The sequence below is a fragment of the Brassica rapa genome, chromosome A09, assembly GCF_000309985.2.
Source record: "Brassica rapa cultivar Chiifu-401-42 chromosome A09, CAAS_Brap_v3.01, whole genome shotgun sequence".
In the NCBI taxonomy this organism is placed as follows: Eukaryota; Viridiplantae; Streptophyta; class Magnoliopsida; order Brassicales; family Brassicaceae; genus Brassica; species Brassica rapa.
Window position 1 is genome coordinate 5595951 of NC_024803.2, and position 23842 is coordinate 5619792.

At 29.7% G+C, this 23842-nt stretch overlaps 2 protein-coding genes across 5 annotated transcripts; one reads left to right on the plus strand and one right to left on the minus strand.

Moving 5' to 3' along the window:
- Positions 1-7667: 7667 nt before the first annotated feature.
- Positions 7668-8626, minus strand: LOC108869901. Its single transcript, XM_018655019.2, has 2 exons — positions 8602-8626; positions 7668-8482 (listed from the first exon to the last, which is right to left on the minus strand). Exons 1-2 carry the CDS (start codon positions 8624-8626, stop codon positions 8070-8072), a joined length of 438 nt encoding a protein of 145 aa, XP_018510535.2. The 3' UTR covers positions 7668-8069.
- A 6203-nt stretch (positions 8627-14829) lies between these two features.
- On the plus strand, positions 14830-18131 carry LOC103837652 (calmodulin-binding receptor-like cytoplasmic kinase 3). Of its 4 annotated transcripts, none has more exons than XM_009114008.3 (8): positions 14830-15583; positions 15895-16161; positions 16259-16453; positions 16566-16849; positions 16946-17111; positions 17185-17274; positions 17348-17646; positions 17718-18131. In XM_009114008.3, the coding sequence occupies exons 2-8, from the start codon at positions 15897-15899 to the stop codon at positions 17928-17930; spliced, it is 1512 nt and encodes a 503-aa protein (XP_009112256.2). In that variant the 5' UTR covers positions 14830-15583; positions 15895-15896; the 3' UTR covers positions 17931-18131. The 4 variants fall into 4 exon arrangements, with proteins under 4 accessions (XP_009112256.2, XP_009112259.2, XP_009112257.2 ...); XM_009114011.3 differs by lacking the exon at positions 14830-15583 and adding an exon at positions 15608-15663; XM_009114010.2 differs by lacking the exon at positions 14830-15583 and adding an exon at positions 15753-15792.
- Positions 18132-23842: the final 5711 nt, after the last annotated feature.

Sequence of the window (23842 nt, forward strand, 5' to 3'; positions counted from 1 at the left end):
TATAGTAGTTCTGTAACATAAACTATGATTTAGCACTGAAAATTTGACTATGCAAAGTTTTTAAAATTCAGTGAGTTGACTCATCAATTATGACCTCCTCGTCACAGTAACCCACCTAACCGGACGAGAACTCGGCCACATAGCGCAACTTGTTTTAAGTTTATTTGATATCGGTTTTTATACTCCTTCCGTTTTTTTACGATGTTTTAGAAAATATTTTTATTTCAATTTATATAATGTTTTAAAAATTTTTATGTAAAAATTATTAAATCAATTGATCAAAATATTAAAATAAAAATAGTTAATCATTACTATTCTGAACAAATAAAACAAAAATATTTTTTTCTTAATTTATTTATTTATACTCAAACATCATATAAAAAAACCGAAAGGAGTAACATCTTTTAAGTACTAAATAATAGTATGCTGTTTCATAAAGGTGCATGTTTAAAAAAAAATATTTTTGTATTTTTAATGTCTTTTTATTAACTAATAGTAATTAGTTATAAAATTAAAAAAAATATTAACTGTATTTTTTAAATTAATAATCACAAAATTATGCATTTATAATTAAAATTTAACATTATATTGTTATTAATATATGTAAAAAATTTAAAGTATGCGTAATTTAGAAAGAGAGAGAGTAGCACAGTAGGATAGTTAATATGAACAACTAAATAGAGGAATTTAACTTTTTTAAAAATTACCTCCCACCGGCATTGTTCCTAATACTTTTAGTCAGTTACTAAGAGCCAGCTATCAATGTATTCCAAATGACAGATGGATAACTAATTAATTGGTCTTCTTTTGTCAGCTGCGATATAGCTGAGTTGCTATGGCTTAAGTTTAATGGCTTAGATTCTTCCTCCACAACACTGGCCCTCACTGATCTCCTACAGATGGATAACTTCAGATTCTTTATGGAAATATGTTATGATCCACTGCTTTTCCTTCTTGTAGATAGATAGATCGCTTTTTATGAGGTTGTGATTTGGGGATATTTGTAAGCTCAAGAACTTGGAGCTTGACAGGTTGCTGCTGTGCTGGAGTTTTGGTTCGTGTACATGTGTTACACATGGAGAGTAATGTGTGACACATGTTTCGGAGAATAAAAAGGAAACGTCAAGATGCGATGATGTGTGATATTTCCATATGCTTGGTTGACGAAATAAGCATTAAAGGAATGTTATTAGATCACAAATTGGAATATTTGGTGATGCTAAAATATAGGAAATATTATATTAGATAATAGGAAAATATTATTTAATATATATGGTGGCTTTACCTAAGATTAGGGTTAGAGCTTTCACGTTGTAATTCTCAGAGAGAAACACAAAGGGTTTTGGGGTTTCATAGCTGAGTGAATTGGTAGACTTGATCAACAGGTGTTGAGTCAAGTAAGTTGGGTTTGTTAGAAATCGATCCGTGTCGAGTTGTGTAATTCGGATCAAACAAGTCTGTAAGAGATTGTGTAAAGGATTTCTAATAAAAGATACACGAGTTTTTGGAATCACTTTGTGCCTTGTGTTTTCGCTGTATCTCGATTTTACAATTGGTATCAGAGCAGGACATCTAAACAAAGAAGAGTTCTTCGAACCAAGGTGAGATCCTAAGAAGAGAATATGGCGATTTTGGCAAATAATATGTTGTTGCTGAATGATGTGAATTATGGGTACTGGAAAGTGAGAATGAGAGCAAACTTACGTGGAGCTGATGAAGATATCTGGACAGTTGTTCAATCTGGATGGGAAGAACCGTGTGTGATGCAAGAAGATGGCTTGAAGACACTAAAACCGAAGACAAAGTGGACTGCAACAGAGAAAAAACTTTCAAGGTTTAATGCGAAAGCACTGGATACAATCTTCAGTTCTGTAGATGGAAAGCAATTTGAGCTTATACAGGGATGTGAATCAGCTAAGGAGGCTTGGGATATACTACAAAATGCTTTTGAGGGTACTACGAAAGTTAGGAGGATAAGATTGGATTTGCTGGCATCACAGTTTGAAGACATAAGGATGACTGATGATGAGAAGATAGGAGATTTCAGTGCAAAGCTTAGCTCCATAGCCAATGAATCACAAGTTTTAGGTAAAAAATACGAAGATGCAAAATTGGTGAAGAAGTTTTTGCGATGTTTGCCTACTAAATTTGCAGCACATAAAGCAGCAATAAACTTGACGATGAACACTGATGAACTCAAGTTTGCTGAGGTAGTAGGGATATTAAAGGCTGAGGAGATGGAACTGGAATCTAAGTTTTCAAAGCCTGCTCAAGACTCTACAGTTACAGTTGATGAAGACATCCAAAGAGCTCAAAAACTTGAAGAATCTATTCATCTGATGATTCAGAAACTTGAAGAAACCATGAATCTCTTGTATAAGATGTCCAACGACAGACTGCCTAGAGAAGAAGAAAAAAATAAAATGCAGGGAGCGGTGTGTTTTAACTGTCATGGTATTGGACATGTCAAAACAGATTGTCCATCATTCAAGAGAAAAGAAATCAAGTGCAATGGATGTAATGGTTATGGACACATAAAATCAGATTGTGTGAACACAAAGAAGATGAAGAAGAGGAGAATTTGGAATGACAAAAAGCCAGAAAGAAAAGAAGATGCTCTAAATTTTGTGGCTCTTCATGGAGCTATGGGGCCTGGAAAAGACATCACTAAAGGTGAATTTCGTGCATCGTGTGTGTCACACACCAACTCCGATGTGTCACATAGCGATGCAGAAAGTGATATAGATGTGGATCTTCTAGCTGAGTATCAGGTTCTGTTTGGTCAATTTGCTAAACTCAGTGAAGAAAATATTCAGCTGATCAAAGATACAACAATGCTGAAAGCAAAAGTGAACATTCTAGAGTTGGAAACCAACAATAAATCTGAGACTGGAGTGTCAAAAGAAGAGAAGGAGTCTGATCCACATAGTTCACAAAAGAAAATCTCTGAGCAGGCCTACAATCTAAAGAGTATGGAGACTAAATATGATCAGACGAAACAGCTATTGAATGAGGAACGCGAGAAAAGTCAGCTGCTGCAAAGAGAACTCAGTGAAAATTACAAAAAGTTAAGGATGCTGAACAGAGGATCTGCAACTTTAGATCATATATTATCAGTTGGACAACCTCCAAAGGTGAATTGGGGCTTAGGATACAAGGGTGCTGCTCCAAAAGATCAAGCTATTCCAGTCGATGATATCAAGTTTGTAAAAGGTACTCCATCTAACCCTGAAAGTAGCTCGAAAGCTGAGAAAAGACATACATCTACACCTGTGAAAAAAAGAACCTAATGATCAGACAAAACTACACTCTCCAAAGCCTGCAATAACTAGGACGAATGGTTGTTTGTTTTGTGGGAATCATGGTCATAAGGTTGATTTCTGTTATTCTCGAAGACACCAGATTGAGCGAGCTTGGAGGATGAACCTTTGTTATGTGGAACCTAGAAGGTGTGGATATGTATGGATAGCCAAGAAGGATCTGTATCCCAAGTTTACGAAAGGTGTGTCACACGAGCATACCAATGTGTCATACACTCGAATGGTTGATCAATATACTGAACTTGAAGAACCAGTTCGATGGCGTAGAAGGAGTTGAGGGTTTTGATGGTCCAACAAGTATCATGAAGTTTTTCACAGAATTTTCCACTCAAACAGGGAGAGATGGTACTTGATTCAGGGGGAGTTTAAGTTAATACTTTGATGGGATGTATGATGCATATTGTGCTTAGAGGTTATTGAGCTTGAGTTGTAAAACTCACTGAAAAAGGGGGAGAATGTAAGCTCAAGAACTTGGAGCTTGACAGGTTGCTGCTGTGCTCGAGTTTTGGTTCGTGTACATGTGTTACACATGGAGAGTAATGTGTGACACAGGCTTCGGAGAATAAAAAGGAAACGTCAAGATGCGATGATGTGTGATATTTCCATATGCTTGGTTGACGAAATAAGCATTAAAGGAATGTTATTAGATCACAAATTGGAATATTTGGTGATGCTAAAATATAGGAAATATTATATTAGATAATAGGAAAATATTATTTAATATATATGGTGGCTTTACCTAAGATTAGGGTTAGAGCTTTCACGTTGTAATTCTCAGAGAGAAACACAAAGGGTTTTGGGGTTTCATAGCTGAGTGAATTGGTAGACTTGATCAACAGGTGTTGAGTCAAGTAAGTTGGGTTTGTTAGAAATCGATCCGTGTCGAGTTGTGTAATTCGGATCAAACAAGTCTGTAAGAGATTGTGTAAAGGATTTCTAATAAAAGATACACGAGTTTTTGGAATCACTTTGTGCCTTGTGTTTTCGCTGTATCTCGATTTTACAATATTAACCGACCTCAGTGTGTTGACAAAAACGAAAATTACAACCCACATGTAATGTCTGAAGCTAAAAAGGTTGGAGTGGAACAAATTTCCAGAAATTTATGGTACTTGTAATACCTTTTGTCCCGTTGATATCAGTATTTTCGGATATCTATACGTTCCATAATATATTTTGGATATTTGATCCTATGTGAAAAATCTTATAAATAACAAAAAAATGTTTTGATTTAAAAAAAACAAAACAAAAAATGTTGAAAAGATTTCCAAAAAATGTTGAAAACATCTCATATATATTAAAATAGTAAATTCACAGATTCAAATATAAACTTTTAAATTTCATTTAAAATCTACTATTACTGAATTTGTCATTTCATAAACTACTCTGAAATCAATTTTTTTATAAACATTTTAAGGGGCATTATTGGATTATGTATTTATAAAGAGTTAATAAGATTTAAATTTTGTAATGATTCTAGTGTTATTCAATTAATGCTTTCCAAAACTATGTTAAAATTTTGTGTTATTAGTTTATGAACTTGTAACAAGTTGTTATGAGTTTTAAAAATCTGGAATTATTAGATTTATTATATTACAAATCAACAAAAGTTTTGTATTATTCAAAAAAAAATGAAAGTGCGGACTTTGTCATTGTTTTCAAATCTGGTGTTATTTGTTAATGATCTGTAAAACTTTCTTCATAAAATCTCTTTATCAAAGTATTGCACATCAATCATGTATTCTTAAAATATTTTATAATTAAAATTTGAGTTTATTATAAAAAACATCATTTATTCTTTCTTCTCCATTTTTCCTGTGAATATTTTTTTTTTCCTATGAATCTTTTCTATTCATGCTCTTGCATTATCCTATAAATCTGGTCACACCACATATCAGGAAGCTATGTTACTGATGTTCGCAGAACATAGAAAACAATTTCACGCACTACGCAAGCTAACTTGTGTGTCGACTAAGGTGATATTCACGTTTGCTTTGTGAAGAATTTATTGCAAAGAACATAATTGACATGTGCTGCTGGGGTTGGGGATTTTTGAATTGTGATATATGGAAAGACTTAAAATGATTGATTTGGATATTTATATTATCAAAGTTGACTTATCTTTTTCGTCACACATCTGTTTAAAACTGCAGAATTAAGCGTGCTTGTGTTACAGTAGTAAAAAAAATGAATGACCTATCGGGAAGTGATACGCGATAGCGTGCGAGTGAAACCAAAGCACATAGAAATGTCATATGGTGATTGCAGGGTCAATAAACAAGATTTTGTAGCCTTGGAAAAATTACGGACCGACCGTTGGAACGGGATGGAACCCACGGACCGAGAGAGCGGGCGTGGGTCTCCTAATAGTCATGGACGGTCGGGCATTATAAGTGATATCATAGCTGGTTAGCCATCTCGGTTCTGACCCGATAAAGATCTTGAGACCTGTTCTGGGGCGTAGCAAGGACGTTGCGTTCTTTGAGAGGGGGTGAATTATAACATCCCGAGTAATGATATATGGAAAAGCTTAAGAAGATTTATTTGGCTACCTATGTCACCAAAAGTGATTTACCTTTTTTGTTACACATCCGTTTAGAACTGCAGAGTTAAGCGTGCTTGGTTTGGAGTAGTGAAAGGATGGAGGACCTATCCGAAAATAATTCGCAATAGTATCACAAGAAAAAAATCATGTGGTGATTGCAGGGAGTAAACAAGATTTTGGAGCTTTGGAAAATTAACGGACCGACTGCTGGAACGGAATGGAATCCACAGATCGAGAGATCGAACGTGGATGGTATATTAGCCGTGGACGGTCGAAACATTATATTATTATCCATGAAAAGCAGAGATTAGCTAAGATAAGGGATTTTAGTGATGGATGAAGAAGATGCATCAATGTCAAATCCTTCTAATCAACTCTTTGCCATTACGAATGGTTGGAGAAGTTGCTGAACTATAACGCTAAATTAGCGGCCATTTGTATATGATAGTGAATAGAAAATAATGGCTAATAACAAACACAACAACATATATATTATACAGTATTTAAAGAATTATCTAAAACTCTAGTTGATAATCAACAAAACTCTTCAGCAAAATTTTAAAAATCTAAAATGTCAGCAAAATTCTTTTCAAGTTTATTAAATTATTTATATTTAAAAATCAGCAAAAAAAATTTAAATCACAAACCAATAACAGCCCTTAAGTAGTGAATTTTTAAAGTGGTTAGGTGATTTTAGAGTGTTTGAATATAGTTTTTCGTTAAAAAAATAAAAATTCAAATCTTATAGTTTAAAAAAATCATATTAAACTTTCTAATTTATATAAAATCATTTTAAAACTCATTAAAAATCAAATCACTACAAAAACAATTCATCAAATACACCACAGAGAAAATTTCTTCATTAACTAAAAATTACCTAAAGAAAAAACTTTTTTTTTTCAGAAACAATCATAAAAATAAATTTCATTTCTTGTAATGCTTCTTTCTGTTCTTGTGGTGTGCCTATGATGATCTCTCCTTAGACTTGTGGGCACACCTATTAAACTGGTAGAACGTTACTGATCCTACAATCACTACGTAATATTTTTTGAATTATTTTTGGGTTCGCCCTAGGGGGTGAACCTCAACAAATAGAATTTCATTATTTCAAATTCGATATTTTCTAAAAAAAAAAACAAAATATTGTCAAGTTATATTATATTTTTAAAATAAAAATGTAAAAAATAAAAAAAATAGTAGATACAAAAAAAATATTTGTTTTTAAAATATTGTTAACGTCGTCGTCAGCAAAACACTAAACCCTAAATCCTAATCCCTAAACTCTAAATCTGAAACCCTAAACCCTTGGATAAATCATAAATTCTAAATCAAAAACACTAAAATCCTAAATCCTTGAGTGTTTTAGTGTTTAGTGTTTTTGATTTAGAGTTTATGATTTATCCAAGGGTTTAGGGTTTATCCAAAGGTTTAGGGTTTCAGATTTAGGGTTTAGGGATTAGGTTTTAGGGTTTAGTTTTTTCCTGACGACGTTAAAACTATTTTTTTTGTAATTACTACTTTTTTGATTTTTGATTTTTTTATTTTAAAACATAATATAACTTGACAATATTTTGTTTCCTTTTATAAAAGATATCAAATTTGTAATAACATAATCCTATTGGTTGGTTCTAGGTTCACCCTAGGGGATGAACCTAAGAATAAGTCATATTTTTTCCGTTCTTTGGGTTGTCGTTTCTCTGATTTTCTTAGGGTAATAAGAAAATAAAATATTTCTATATATGACCATTGCATCGCTGTGCAGCCATTCTAAGTTCTCCACTTCTTGCTCCATTAATTCTATGATTATGTCATCTTCTATCATTTCCCTAGCTCATGTGGACACAGATTTCACTCGCATGTCTGATTGGTCGTACTGAATTATCACATAAAGGATTTCCTCCCATTATCAGATTGACTTTTTTTCTTGAGGATTTCCTCCCATTATCATATTGCATCTGAGATCATGGCATCTCAATCTCCCTCTAAGGTGCGCTTGTCATCATTATTTTTTGGAGAGATTTTTTAAGTTGTGCTTAACCTTGTTCGTGAAACTTGGAATAAATGAAGTTTTGAGAAGTCGTTACATTCTTCGGTGGTATGTCCCTTCGGTTGTGATAATCACATAATTTGTTGGAGTTTTCTTTTCGCAATCTTCTCTGTTCCATGTATTTGATGTTGGTTTGCTTGATCGAGGTTTTGAAGTTTCATTTCTGAATCGCCATTGGTTTTGCTTCCTTCGCTGACCTTGCAACTCTGATCTCTGGAGTTTCCGTCTCTTTTTGATTCTCCATGTCTTCTTCGTCAGTCGTCGTTGTCTTCTTGTGCCTTGTCCTTATATTTAGATATTGGCGCTTGATTTTTAGAGAATGTTTTATTTTGTCTTCTATTTTCATGTTCTTCAAAACCCGGTGAAAAGCGTCTTCCAGTGTGATTGGTTTGTTAAGTAGAAGCTCTTCGCAGAAGCATGGCTCATGCCATAAGGCATTTCTCAGTGCATATATGTTCGCGCTATCGCTTACGACCATATTGAAGAGGACTGTTTTGAACCTTCCAATGAAGGAGCCGAGTGACTTTTCTTCTTTTTGTGGCATTGTCCATAGATCGGTGTCAAAAGCTCCTCATAAACATAGAGTAGTGCTTCATAAACACAGTTGACAGCTGGTTGAAATTGTTGCTGGTGTTGGCCTCCAATCGTGAACACCAATTGAGAACTGTACCTGTCAAATTATTAATGACGAATTGACAGTAGCCGGTTCTCCATTGTTGAAGAGAGTACTACCCCATTGCGAAGCAAAAGGCGGTCATTTGAGCTTGGGATCTGTTTTTACACTGTATGGAGGGGGAGAATCTTGAGTTTGATGTTTGGAATGGGAATGACATCTTCTGTTTTCTTCTATGACTATGTCCACTTATGTGGACAATCTTGTGGGCCGATAGAACTGAGATGCATCATTTGGAGTTTGGGTTGACGTGCTAAATCTCGTTTGAGACCTCTAATCACGTTATGGGATCACTTCTTCATCCTCTTTGATTGATACTTGGTTGTTATTTGTTTTGTTGACTCATGATGAGGTCGTGCATCCTCCTATAGCAACATTTTGTGGGGTCTTAGGTGACAGAGCCATTATAATGTAGATCTGAGCTTGTTGATCTGCTTGGGTATGGGCGATTTGTTCTATACGTTGCATAGCTTGCTGCCACGCGGTATCATCTTTACTTGCACGTTGAACCAAATCAGAAACAATGGGTTGTAATTTTCTGGTACTTGGGCTTGTGAGGCGTTCATATCAATGGCTGGTGCTGCTGGTAGCTTTGCCGGTTCTGGTGGGATGAGTAGTCCGTCTGGGCCGAACTGATGTGTTCTGAGGGTTTGATTGATCAAATTTCTGTTTGAGTCAAGTTGCAGAGTCTGGGTCAATGGTGTGCCATATGGGTTAAATAGTTGCAATCCGTTCTGGAATTGTTAATGTTCAAGTTGTTTCATGTAGCACTAAATGCTTATTTTCCATTTATTGTGGTTTGTGTTTCACGTCAGAATCTTTAAATGATTTTTATATTGGATTTTCCCTCTTTCTATCAGCCAATGATGAATCTCAAAATTCACTCAGAAATATGATACAAAATTTTGGTTGCATATATAAGAAGTAATTTCCGAAAAAGTATACATACTAGAAATTAGGTATGAAAAATGTACATTTCATTGATTATGTGAGAAGATTTAACTGCATAGAATTACGGGTATCAATTAAGAAGAGAGTGCAAGAGATGGAAATTATAGATTTGATATCAAAGAATTTCGGTCTCCCTCTCCTTTCTTCGTGGTCTCATCTTTATAGATCTTGAGAAGCGAATCGTAACAGTTACACGATCTTCGGCAAACATCAAGTGTTTTTTTTTATCAAATCATCAAGTGTTTTTATAGTTATCTTTTAATGCCTTCAGCTCGTTACGCTTTGGTTTGGCTGTGTCAGCTCAGCAATAGGCCATTTTCTGAGTTCATGATGGGCCTTCGACTTTCGTAACCCCTTATATATTAATCGAGAGAAACATTACAATATTGTTTTGTAGCCACATATCACCATGAAAATGAAATTTAGGATTCTTAGAGAAATTGGTTGGTCCATCTTAACTTATAATATACTTTTTATTATACTAACTATTAAGTTGATAAATAGTGTACAAAAGAATATTCTCGCACTTTCCTTAAATAAAAACTACAGAATTGCCTAAAATGATTAACGTATATATGACAATCAATAATTATGAATAATAAATATTTGATAATAATTTTTGTATCTTAGCTTTTTTTTGTTTAATTTTATATCATTAAAAGATATTAAACAACCACATTAATCATATAATACAATTTTTTTTCTTATATGTTATATTTTGAGTTTTAAAATGACTATAAATTATTAAAAACGTTAAATGTGTCACAATAAAATTTTGTGATCTATAGTTTAATTTTTTTTTGGTAATAACAAGATATAAATGACCATAAATCATATGAATGTGAAATCTCATTTACTAGACATTCATATTAATATTAATATATTTTAAAACTAAACTATATAACATAGGAAAATCCTTAAATATGATAATTTTTCTAAATTTGTATTGAAAAAGTATTGAAACTTTAATATTTTTAATTTTAAAATTTGCATTCAAAAAATCGCACATTAGAAATTTTGTGTTATTATATGAGTATGAATTCACAATAATAAATGTTTATATTAAAATATATTATATATTTATTTCTATGTCATTGAAATTTAGTTATATACCATATAAAATAAATAAAATGATTGTTTTGATTAATTTGCCAAAAAAATATCGTAAATAAACAAGATATATTGTTTTGATTTATGTCTTTACTCTAATTTAATTATATACATAATACATAAATGAATACAAATAAATAATAATAGATAAAAATTAGTTTTATATATAACATTTAATCCGCACAATTTGCGCGGAAGTCTATATATATGTAGACTTCTTTTATTACGTGTAGACTTCCAAAGGATAGAAACGTAAAATACATTTATGTTTTTTGTTTGGTCATAAGGGTGAAATAGTACTTACACTACTCCTTTAGGTTGGTTTTGCATTTGACTGAAAGTGGGGTACACTTTTACAATTGACTTGAATATTTGAGTTGGTTTTAGCAAATGTTCCCTTAAAATAATCATTGAATGAAAAAAAAGGTATTATCGATGGCTATTAGAACTTAATGATACAATGTTTATTTTAATTGACATAGGAAGCAGTAATGTAAATTTAAAAACAGCTGGTAGATCAGTTTTAATATTTAAGTTTGTTATAAATCATGTTTAGAAGCAGAGTAAAGTTATTATTATTATTAAGAGCAAATGCTAAAGTCTTAAAACAAAGAAGCAGAAATTATAAATAAAATGGTATAATTTTTTACGGAGAGGGTGGCAGATGTGATGAGAATTTCTTCAGTTAGAGAGCCTGAAATTTATTTTGAAATAAATCAATGAACATAACTTAGTAACATGAATCAATTTACTTAACTAATAGAATAGGGAGACGTACTTGAAAGTAGCGAGATATTCATCATAAGGGAATGAGTTTTAACACTGATTCATTTCTGTTGATAGCTCGAGTACTGCATAGGAGATAAATGTGAATTATTAGATAGATAACCCCTAAAGAAACTTTCAATGAGATTCTGAGTTTAAATTTTACTTACTGTCATATGAACAAAGGCGGTTGAAAATTTCTTTGTAGACTATGTTCTTCACTTTTTGTTTGTGTGAGTCTTCGCCTTTGATGATTTTTAGTCCTGCTTTGCTTGTTACATGTGAGAGGGCCGCATAGAGTTGACCATGTGCGAAGACCGGTCTAGGTAGATCTATGATAACCTCTTTTAAGCTTTGCCCCTGGCTTTTGTTGATAGTCATTGCATAACACAATCTGATAGGGAATTGTCGTTGACGTAAAGTAAACGGTAGCTTTGTTTCACCATGCAAGAGGACAATTCTTGGGATAAAAACTTCTTTTCCAATGTGTGAGCCAGATATTATATTTGCCTTAAGCATTCTTTCGCCTATATGGGTTAGGATCATACGGGTACCATTACATAATCATTTTTTATGATTTATGTTTCGCGGAAGCATTATCGGGGCCCCAACTTTGAGAGTGAGTTTATGAGAAGGCAATCCTGGAAACTCCATGGAATTGAGATACTCAATCGCGTATAAAGTATCATTTTGATTAGATTGAGTTTCCGAAACCTCAAAGCTATCGTAACTGTAGTAGTCTTTTGACTCCCCGTCGGTTTTGGAGATTGTATATGCATTGATTTCATCGAATGTATCATTTCAGGGTGTAAGTATAGCTTTATCAGTGTAGGAACTCTGGGAGGCCTTTATTTTGTTGACATCACCAAACGCAGAATCGAGAACTTGTTTTAATGACTCATCCTTAGTCTTTTGGACCAATGAATTGTCGACGATTATCATTTGGTCATGGTAGGCATCATCCTCATCTTCTTGTCCTGATTCTGGACGACCTTCTCCGACTTTGAGAAGCCACTCAGAGAACTTTGTAAAATATCTATAGACGGTTAATAAATAATGTATTCATAATATGTGAGTTTAAAAAAAAAATTAATACAGTAATAGATAGTGCAGAAAATTATTTAAAAAAGTTTATCATATATTAAAAATTAGTATTTAGCTAATTATTAAATATTTCTTAAAAATAAAAATAATTTATTTTAATGGTTTTTGAATTGATAATATATGTATATACTATTTAAAAATTATTAGGCCCGCGAGTGCAAGCAAAACACCTATCATTCATACAAAGAAGAAGAAATTCATACGATATTATAGTTGTCATACCTACAAAACTTCTAATAGTATAGTTAGTTAACTTTTTAATAATATATGAGAACTCCAGCTTCTATTATATGTAGTAAATAAAAAAATAACTAAAATACAGTTCTTTTTATAAAATCAATACACATGTATAAATTACTTTTATGATAGATGTTTGGAATCATTAATTAAAAAAAATACTAAAATACAGTTCTTTCTATAAAATCATTATTTATTGCCTTTATTTAAATTTGTAAATATATTTCTAAACTTATGTACGATTTTATATTTGTGATTTTAAATTTTAAAATAAATGTTAATGGGTGTCAAGTTGCATTTTCACATATAACCATTAATAGACTGAAAATATATTCATAAGAGTAATTATTTTAAGCATAGACGTGTACAACAACGATTTTGAAATCCTTTTTTAAAAATATAAGTCTTTCGAATTGTTTCACATTGCTTTTAAGATTTAATTAGGTTAATATTATTAAAAATAATTTGATTTTTTTCTTATTTTTGCAAGTATATAAAAATAAAATTGTGTATACTTTTAACTATCTTGGTTCGGTATAAGTTTAAGTGATAACAACTTTAGGTTCTAGTTATTCAAGAATTACGTAATATATTATATTCTATAATTTTGATACTATACGGTTTTGTAGTGTATAGATTTACAATATAATCATATCACATCACATATTTCTCCAACATAGTTATTTGATGTTAACATAAACAAATAATTTTGACAGAAAGAAGAAAGATGATATCAAATTATCAGACTACATTAGAATATTTGTATTATATTAAATGCAGTCAATTTACAATATGCATAGGTTTGTAGATATGTCACAGTCAATATTACATAAGTATCATGTGGTAGAGTTATTATATATTATTATAGATACTATGAAAGTAAATGTTTGTCGTACACAGCCCACTGTAAATGAAAGAAAAACGTGAAGCCTAGATGTGACTGAAGCCCATCTGATGTGTAAAAACGAAATGAGCTGATTGGTCGATTATTTTTGATGATGTGGACAGCCTAATTGCTCACGATATGCAACTTTTAATATAGTATAGATCTTTTAATGCCTTCAGCTCGTTACGCTTTGGTTTGGCTGTGTCAGCTCAGCAATAGGCCATTTTCTGAGTTCATGATGGGCCTTCGACTTTCGTAACCCCTTATATATTAATCGAGAGAAACATTACAATATTGTTTTGTAGCCACATATCACCATGAAAATGAAATTTAGGATTCTTAGAGAAATTGGTTGGTCCATCTTAACTTATAATATACTTTTTATTATACTAACTATTAAGTTGATAAATAGTGTACAAAAGAATATTCTCGCACTTTCCTTAAATAAAAACTACAGAATTGCCTAAAATGATTAACGTATATATGACAATCAATAATTATGAATAATAAATATTTGATAATAATTTTTGTATCTTAGCTTTTTTTTGTTTAATTTTATATCATTAAAAGATATTAAACAACCACATTAATCATATAATACAATTTTTTTTCTTATATGTTATATTTTGAGTTTTAAAATGACTATAAATTATTAAAAACGTTAAATGTGTCACAATAAAATTTTGTGATCTATAGTTTAATTTTTTTTTGGTAATAACAAGATATAAATGACCATAAATCATATGAATGTGAAATCTCATTTACTAGACATTCATATTAATATTAATATATTTTAAAACTAAACTATATAACATAGGAAAATCCTTAAATATGATAATTTTTCTAAATTTGTATTGAAAAGTATTGAAACTTTAATATTTTTAATTTTAAAATTTGCATTCAAAAAATCGCACATTAGAAATTTTGTGTTATTATATGAGTATGAATTCACAATAATAAATGTTTATATTAAAATATATTATATATTTATTTCTATGTCATTGAAATTTAGTTATATACCATATAAAATAAATAAAATGATTGTTTTGATTAATTTGCCAAAAAAATATCGTAAATAAACAAGATATATTGTTTTGATTTATGTCTTTACTCTAATTTAATTATATACATAATACATAAATGAATACAAATAAATAATAATAGATAAAAATTAGTTTTATATATAACATTTAATCCGCACAATTTGCGCGGATCTTAAACTAGTCTTTCTTTTAAGCCTTAGTGATGTCGTACTAGACTTTTGAACCGGGTGTGATGTGGGATGAACCCTACCTCCAAGAAAAGCCTCATCGTGGCATAAAAACCCACATTGTTTTCCATGGATCCTCGGCCTCATCGTTTTGGTGGCATAAAATGGACTTAAGTTTTATAAAACATGTAGTTTCACTACTTTCAAAAATATGGAACATAGAAAACATGTTCACGCATTACACAAGCTAACTTGTGTGTTGACTAAGGTGATATTCACGTTTGCTTTGTGGAGAATTTATTGCAAAGAACATAATTGACATGTGCTGCTGGGCTTGGAGATTTCTTGATGAAGTTATTATCCATGAAAAGGAGAGATTAGTTAGGATTAGGGATTTTAGTTAGTGATGGATAGTATGTGTCCACCACCCCTATGTTTACTATGTGTCCACCACCCCTATGTTTTAATAGTCGAACCTTGTTCAATGATTTACATTTTACATGTTTTTCTTTTTCCTTGTTTTCAACGCTGTTGTTACCGCCACCTCATTGTAAAAATAAAAAAAAATAAAAATAGCACGAATTTTCCCGACACGGAAAAAAAAAAAAATAGAAGACGAATCTTCAAAAGGTTTCTACATGAGTCCTTCATTAGCCCAACACGTTTTTGCTAACAGAAGAGGAAAGTGCTTTCTTAATTCAAAGTAGTACTGTACAGTCAAGTCAAAGCTACAAGGTTTGGTCTTCTCTCCCTCAAACTTTTCTGGGTTTCTTGAAACTGATCTGCCTTAACATGTTCGGGTCAACAGGGTCTTGGTATCGCAATCTTGATTTCGTTTACTAGTAGAGACCTTTGAACCCATAAATTGATGTCTTAGAGTCTTTTTTTTTTTTTTTTTTGCTCCGATCTTTGCTATGGTTTGATTGGGAATTGAGCAAAAAAAGGTTTCAAGAGAATTGTAAATGTTTTGATTTATATAGGTCAAATATCAGGAATATGACTTATTGAGGCTGAGTCTTGTGTATTTTGAGTATTTTGTTGATCAGTTATGGGTGGAAATGATTGGAGCTTCACAAGATTGGCGTTCACTGCTTTGTTAATGTTATTGCATCCCAAGGAAACTTCATCCTTTGTGGGCTCAACTGTTTGTCAATCTGATCATTTTACCTACAAAAAGGATTATCAACGTGGGAGTTCATTCGCAATAAACGGGAATCCAGTGGACAGAATCCACTTTTGCGAAGCCATGCTGATTCACAAAGCCAAAGGTTGTGTCCTTGGGGACTCTTTGAGAGACTTTTGCTATCTACTAGGTATGCGCTTTTTTTCAGAGAATTATTTTAAGCTTCTTATTTCTCACATCCTACCTAACTGAGTTGCTTCATTTAAACTGCTTCTCCTTTAATGCAGGAGGGAGAAGGTTTCTGGAAGAAAAACATGTAGAAGATTCTGAAAACAATGAAGCTGAATCTGAAAATCGCCATGTGAAAGTCAGCTTGGCAGCAAGCGGGTTTCTTCTCTTCTGCTGTGCGATTTGTTGTCCTTGCTTCCATAAGGAGAGGAAAGCAAATAGTCACGAAGTGCTACCCAAGGAATCTAACTCAGGTGAACAAATATATTAGTTATTTTAAATATAGCTTTTATTTATTTATTTTTTAATATCTTTGCTAAATGTTAAGCTATATTTGACGTTGAGGGTTCATATATACTATGACAGTGCACCAAGTTTCCTCATTTGAAATGAGCCCTTCTTCTGATAAGATTCCCCCAAGTCCGTTTCGGGCACCACCAAGTCCGTCCCGGGTACCTCAAAGCCCATCTAGATATGCTATGTCCCCAAGACCTAGCAGGATGGGACCCTTGAGTCTGACCATGAGTCAAATTCAAGCGGCAACTAACAATTTCTCAGACGACAATCAGATTGGTGAAGGAGGGTTTGGGATAGTCTATAAGGGCATTTTAGAGGATCGCCAGGTGGTTGCCATTAAACGAGCAAAAAAGGTATTTTTGATACTTCCAGTTTTCTTGTGGTAACAGAGATATCACAAGTTACTCCTAATCGAAATCTTGACACTAAATTATAATTTGGGGATGCAGGAACACTTTGAGAATCTGCGAAAGGAATTCAAAAGTGAAGTTGATCTTTTGTCGAAAATAGGCCATCGGAACCTAGTGAAGCTTCTTGGTTACGTTGACAAAGGAGACGAGAGACTTATCATAACCGAGTATGTCCGAAATGGTACACTCCGGGATCACTTGGATGGTAAGAACTTGTTTCACGTGTTGTTGCAGCTATATAAGAACATATGATTAATAAACAATATTTGTAAATGCAGGTACTCGTGGAAGCACTCTCAATTTCAATCAGAGGTTGGAGATCGTGATTGATGTTTGCCATGGATTGACTTATCTCCATTCTTATGCAGGTAGAGAATACTATAGTAAACTTTGTTATGAGATTAGATTTTGACTAATGTTTTTTTTGTCATTTAAAAACAGAAAGACAGATAATACACCGTGACATAAAATCATCAAACATTCTCCTCACGGATAGCATGAGAGCCAAAGTGGCAGACTTTGGGTTTGCAAGAGGCGGTCCGTCTGACTCTAACCAGACCCACATTTTGACCCAAGTGAAAGGAACAGTTGGTTATCTTGATCCTGAGTACATGAGGACTTACCAGCTTACCGCCAAAAGCGATGTTTACTCGTTCGGGATTTTGCTTGTGGAGATACTCACAGGCCGTCGCCCAGTGGAGGCCAAGAAGCCTCATGATGAGAGGATTACTGTTCGATGGGTAAGTTTCTTCTCCAACTTGCATCTTTTTTTTTTTGGGCAAAACATTAAATTATAAATTCTGGTGATCAGGCATTTGACAAGTACAATGAAGGCAAAGTGCTTGAACTAGTGGATCCAAAGGCCAGGGAGCGAGTAGACGAGAAGATACTAAAGAAGATGTTCAGTTTGGCTTTTCAATGTGCTGCTCCTACACGAAAAGAGCGACCGGACATGGAAGCTGTTGGGAAGCAGCTTTGGGCCATCAGATCCACTTATCTTAGGCGATCAGTGGAACAAAAATAATTAATTGCTCCTTCCACACTTTTACCACGCAAATGTTTTAGTCTCTGTTGTTAGATAATATTTACCTCTTTAACATTTTGCCATCAAACCGTTTCTTCTACTTTACTTACTCGCTGGGTTTTTACATCCGAGAGTTTATTGATATTTGTTCAGCTTAAATATGACATTCCAACAAAAGTAATATAGACTACAATTTGATCATGTATCTTATATATTAAAAGAGAAGTCATGACTTCTTTCATGTGTGATTTTTTTTTATTTGGACCATCACTTAGAAATCTTATTAAATATATTTTATTAAGAATAATAATACACAGAATCTTTAAAATACTTTAATCATAATATCTTTTGATATCTTTTATTTTAAATAATATATAAATATATTTATTTTAAAAAAAAAATCTAACTAATCTGTTTTAAAAGATTTTTACAAGATCCTCATTTTCAAAATTATATTTAAATATTTTTCACTAATTTCGAAATTAGTTTGAAATATTATTATACATTAATAAATTCAGTAATCATTTATAAAATAAAAAATAAAAAATTCTGTAATATTTTATATATTATATAATCATAATCAATCATATTAAAGAAAATTATTATATTGAGCTAAGTATAATAAAACTGTATTAAATTTTATAAATTTTATTTTTCATAAGTATAAAATATTTATGTTCAAAAATAAAATCTAATATGTTGGTAAGATGGATTAAGCAAAATATATAATACATGTATAAAAATTAACATGTATTTCTTTAAAGCTTATAATATAAAATCTTTGTAACTACTTTAATCATAATATATTTTCATTTTAAATATAAGATATATTTATATATTATATTTAAAAATTCTAATAAATCTGTGTAAAAGAATTTTAACAATAATTTAATATATTTTAAGTTATCGTTTATAAAATGAAAAATAAATAAATTATATCTTATTTTACCCACTTTATAGTCATGATCATGTTAAAATACAATTATTATACTTAAATAAATATGATAAAAGTATATTCAATTGATAAATTTATAAATTTTATTTTCATAAATATAAATTATTTATTTTAAAAATATAATATGATGATAGAACGGCTTAAAATTAACAAACCTTATAATACATGTCTAAAAATTAACATACCTTAGACTTTTGTATATAGAATAATATATAGAGCTAATTTGCTGAATATACCAAAAAGGGTGAGATACCATAGAATAGGGGGAAAATGGTAATGATGGGGGGAAAAAAATTGGAGGGATATAGTGTATGGAATGCAAATAGGGAATATTTGGTGTGTAGGGAGTACAAATTCTCTAATATATTATCTAAAATGAATAAGTATAAAAATATTAGTAAAAAAATACAGCTTTGAAACACGGATCAGAATTTAGCATAAATTAAATACAGAATAATTTTCAAATATATTTTCTCATGAATATAATAATTTGCTTAATAACTAAATGCAAATACAATAAGATAAATATATAATAAGAAGTAAAAATACATACGGTTTTAACCAAATGATTAATTATAACATGTAAATTATAAAATTATTTTATTTGAAATAGTTATATAAATATTTAAGTATATGATTAATGTTAAAAAAAATATCACTAATGTTTAAAAATAGTAATTTATGTATAAAAAAAGTAAAAACAAACACCCGCGCGGTTGCGCGGGTCAAAATCTAGTTTTCATTTTATACTAGGTGATTTCCTATATGTACAGCAATAAAATTTTTTTTAACTTGTATTTAAAAATAAAATTTATTAATATTTTAGATTTTATTATTTTTACTAATATTTTAACATAAATTTGAATTAATTAACATAAAATTAAATAAGATAAAAATTGTTTATTTAAAATTCTATTTAATATGTATATATTTAAAATTATTATCTTAGATAAATTTTTTATCTATTTCTTTTGGTTAAAATATATTAAATAAACGTATATAAAATTAAGAAAAATTTGATATAAAAATTGTATAATGATCAAAAAGTAAAAATAAAAAGTACTTTTAAAATTTGTAGAAATCAAAAGGAAATTAATGATATTTAAAATTTATAATTTTTCAGAGATTGTGTAAAATTCTGTAAATATTTTTAGTGAGAAATGTATAATTATAAAAAAGTTAGAATTAAATAATATTTCAATTTAAAAAAAAAATATTGTTATACTATTTAATGACATATTTAATTAGAATTGCTTTATTAATAATGTATGCGGTTATTACTATATTTTAAAAAAATTACCAAAAATATAAATCAACGTTAAATTTAATTTTCTATGTCACATTTTAATTCATATCATCATTTCTTATATGTCATATCATATTTTTTAATGAAATTAATTGTATAGAAGATACATAACCAAAACGTGTAAAATCACTTTGCAAATAATGTCTATGAGACTAAGAGATGTTAGCTTTAGTCTTTATAGTAACCATCAATTTATATTGTTTATATTTTATTGTTACATATTTTATAATGCTATCACATTTGCTTCTTCTTCTTTGACATTAAGAAGTTATTATATTATTTAAACTAAAAGTGGTTTAGATATCAAGATCGAGATAAAATAACTAACGAGATAAAAAAAAGCTCTATGAAATTCTCGAGCAGATTTGTCTTACGAATTAACAATCTCGTTATGTCCAAAGGGAATGTAGGATATATGAAATCATGAAATTTTATCTTCAGCTAATCCATCTCCTTCAATTCTGTCAAAAACGTTGGCCATGCCTCAGGTTTCTTTATCATCGCTATCAAATCTTTATACTCTATTCCAATATGGCATTCTGAATAATGTAACATGGTCTCTATTGCCACCTTAAAGATTCTAACTCCGAATGCAATAGAGATTTTCTATGTCAAATATTTATTGTGCCTATGAATTGGGGTTATCTAGAGTTATCTTTCCAAAACTCATCCACATCTAACAAAGATGGATGTAGAGGTCCAAAAATCATCCACCACCATGTATCCTCTAAGCGTACGACTTGAGTTATTACTATAGGCAGTTGAATAGAACTATTAGGTTGCGCATTTTCGGTGAACCATGCTTGGCATTTTCATTCAGCATATCTGATCAGCTATAACATTTTTAATGTGCCTTATTGGACATTATTTGTATATAATTATTTATGTTATTTATGTATTATATATAATTAATTTTTTCATAATTTTTTAATGGATACCAATATATTTTTGCAATATTTTGGTATACAATAAAAACTCTATAAATTAATAATGTTGAGACATTAGTATTTTATTAATTTATTGAGTTATTAAATTACAAAAAAATTTATTTTAAAAATTGAGCTTATTTTTTTGTAAAATAAGAAAAATAGTTAAACTCGACTTTCATATAATGTTTATTGTATTAATTGATGTATGAAATATTTGTGCCATACAATTTAAATGTGGATATAACTTTATTAAATATCATCAAAATAATGCGAAATATTAACAAAACTAGAAATAAACTCAATTGTAAATATAAAACAAACAATACAAGGTGTTATTTTTTAGTTATATAAATTATATATATATATAAGTTATTGATTTATGCTTTTTTATGGGACTGTATATTTATATGGAATTTTCTAAAAGAATATTATCTTATTATTTTATCTATTTGCATCATATTTTAAACGTGTCCAACTCAAGACCGACAAAAGTTATTAATTAATATGATTTATTAATTTATTGAGTATTAATTTATATGTTTTATATTGTAGTAATTTTTTTAATATAAATAACTAAATATAGAAACACCTTCAAAATATGAAAAGGAAGATTTTCAATTTCTATGGTATGCATATTAATTTATTTAGTCATACTCAAAAAAATTTAAAAGTACATGCATTTTCTATGTATTATTAAGATTCATTTTAAAATAAAATTTTACTATATTAAAACTATTTAACATGTTTAGTATATTTTTAAATTAATGAAATCTTTACCATTTTATGTTTAATCAGCTTCACAAATGCAATCATATATAAAATTTAACTGGTTTTGGATTTTTATTTTTAATTTAAATCAATAATAATAAAATTAATAAAATATTATAATTATAATTTTTATTTTTTATATATTGAAGTATGTCTACTAAAGCAGATGAACTTATGTTGATGAAATATATATATATATTTCTCTCTTGCTCATTAAACCATATCATCAATTGAAGCACCGCAAATTGACATCTCTATATCATTTAAAGAAAATATAAAATCTTCTTCATCTTTCAACTTATTATTATTTATATCAAATATATTGACACAATATTAAATTGTCCACACATATTGTTATACATTAAATATAATTTAGCCCAAACTAATTGTAATTTAAACAATTTTTTATTTAAAATAGTAAAATTAATAAATTTGTTGTACTAATATATTTATACATTATGGTTTTCTTAAATTAATATTATCGTCTGTATCTACATATCTTTTATATTTTAATAATTATTTTAATATATATATTTAACTATCTATTGAAATTTATACATTATATTCATAATTTAAATACATATAAATAAGCTGAAAAGAATATGAATAGTCATTTATCATTTAATATCGTAACCCAAAAAACAGCATAACTTATTAAAAATAAGAATTAATATATTTAGTTATATTAATATATTTATGTTAAGCATTTAGTTTGCAGTTTTAATCAAAACTAATATAATAATAACACTTTATACATTGTATATTTGTATAAAAGTAATTAATTTTAAGTACAATAAGAATATTAATAAATAAACTAAAACTATTAGTCAATTTTTGGTGATTATATTAATATGGATCCAGACTTCAACATTTGATAAAATGAAAACATCAGTATTTCCAACATAAACAATTGGGATGTCCTCAATTTGGTAATTATATAACTTGAAATGAACCAAAAATAATTTCATCTTTTGCTGCCAATTCCTGATTATTTTTAAATTCAAATTTATCAGGCAATATTCCATCAGTAAGAATATTACTCCATGGATGAAAAAATAGATAACAAAGGATATTAGCATACCAATGATATTATGAAAATAATAGAAAAATATATATAAATTATTATTAACACATAAATAATAAAACATTAATGAATCATTGGGAATGTAAACAAAATAATTTAGAAATGAAAAAAAAATTAGAAATGAAGAACAAGAATAATACAGTTTAGACATATGGAAATGTAAGGTATACGTAATTAAACATATAATTTGATTCTTTATAACAGAAGTTTGTTAAAGCTTAAGCTTCTATGAGAAGTTACTATTTCAAATTGTAAACGAAATATCCATGTATTTATATAGTTGTAATATTTAACTAGATCTCGATCCGCGCAACCGCGCGGATTTTTGTTTTTATTTATTTTTATATAAATATTTTGTTTTTAATTTCAAATTGGTATATATTATAATGGGCAAATCTCCAAAATAGCACATTTCTAAGTTTATATCACAAAAATAGCACTCAAAAACTAAAATGACCAAAATAACATTTTATCTTTTGAAAAATTTAAATTTTTTAATTTTTCAAAATTTGAAATCTTATCCCCAAAACCTCACTTCTCAACTCTAAACCCTAAAACCTAAACTCTAAACCATAAACCCTAAATTCTAAACCCTAAACCCCACCCCTTGAGTGCTATTTTTGTGACTTTTGGCATTGAGTGCTAGTTTGGGAACAAAAACTTGATTTAGTGCTATTTTTGTCTTTTTCTCTATTATAATATATATGTGTCTATCAATTTTTAAAACATAATAAATTTACGGTATATTTTTTCATTGAATAGATTGTTTCAAACTTTCACATGTATTTGTATCTTCTTATATATATATATTTTCTGATTATTATTTCATTATTAAAATCGTAACTTTATATATAAAGATTAGTAAAATAT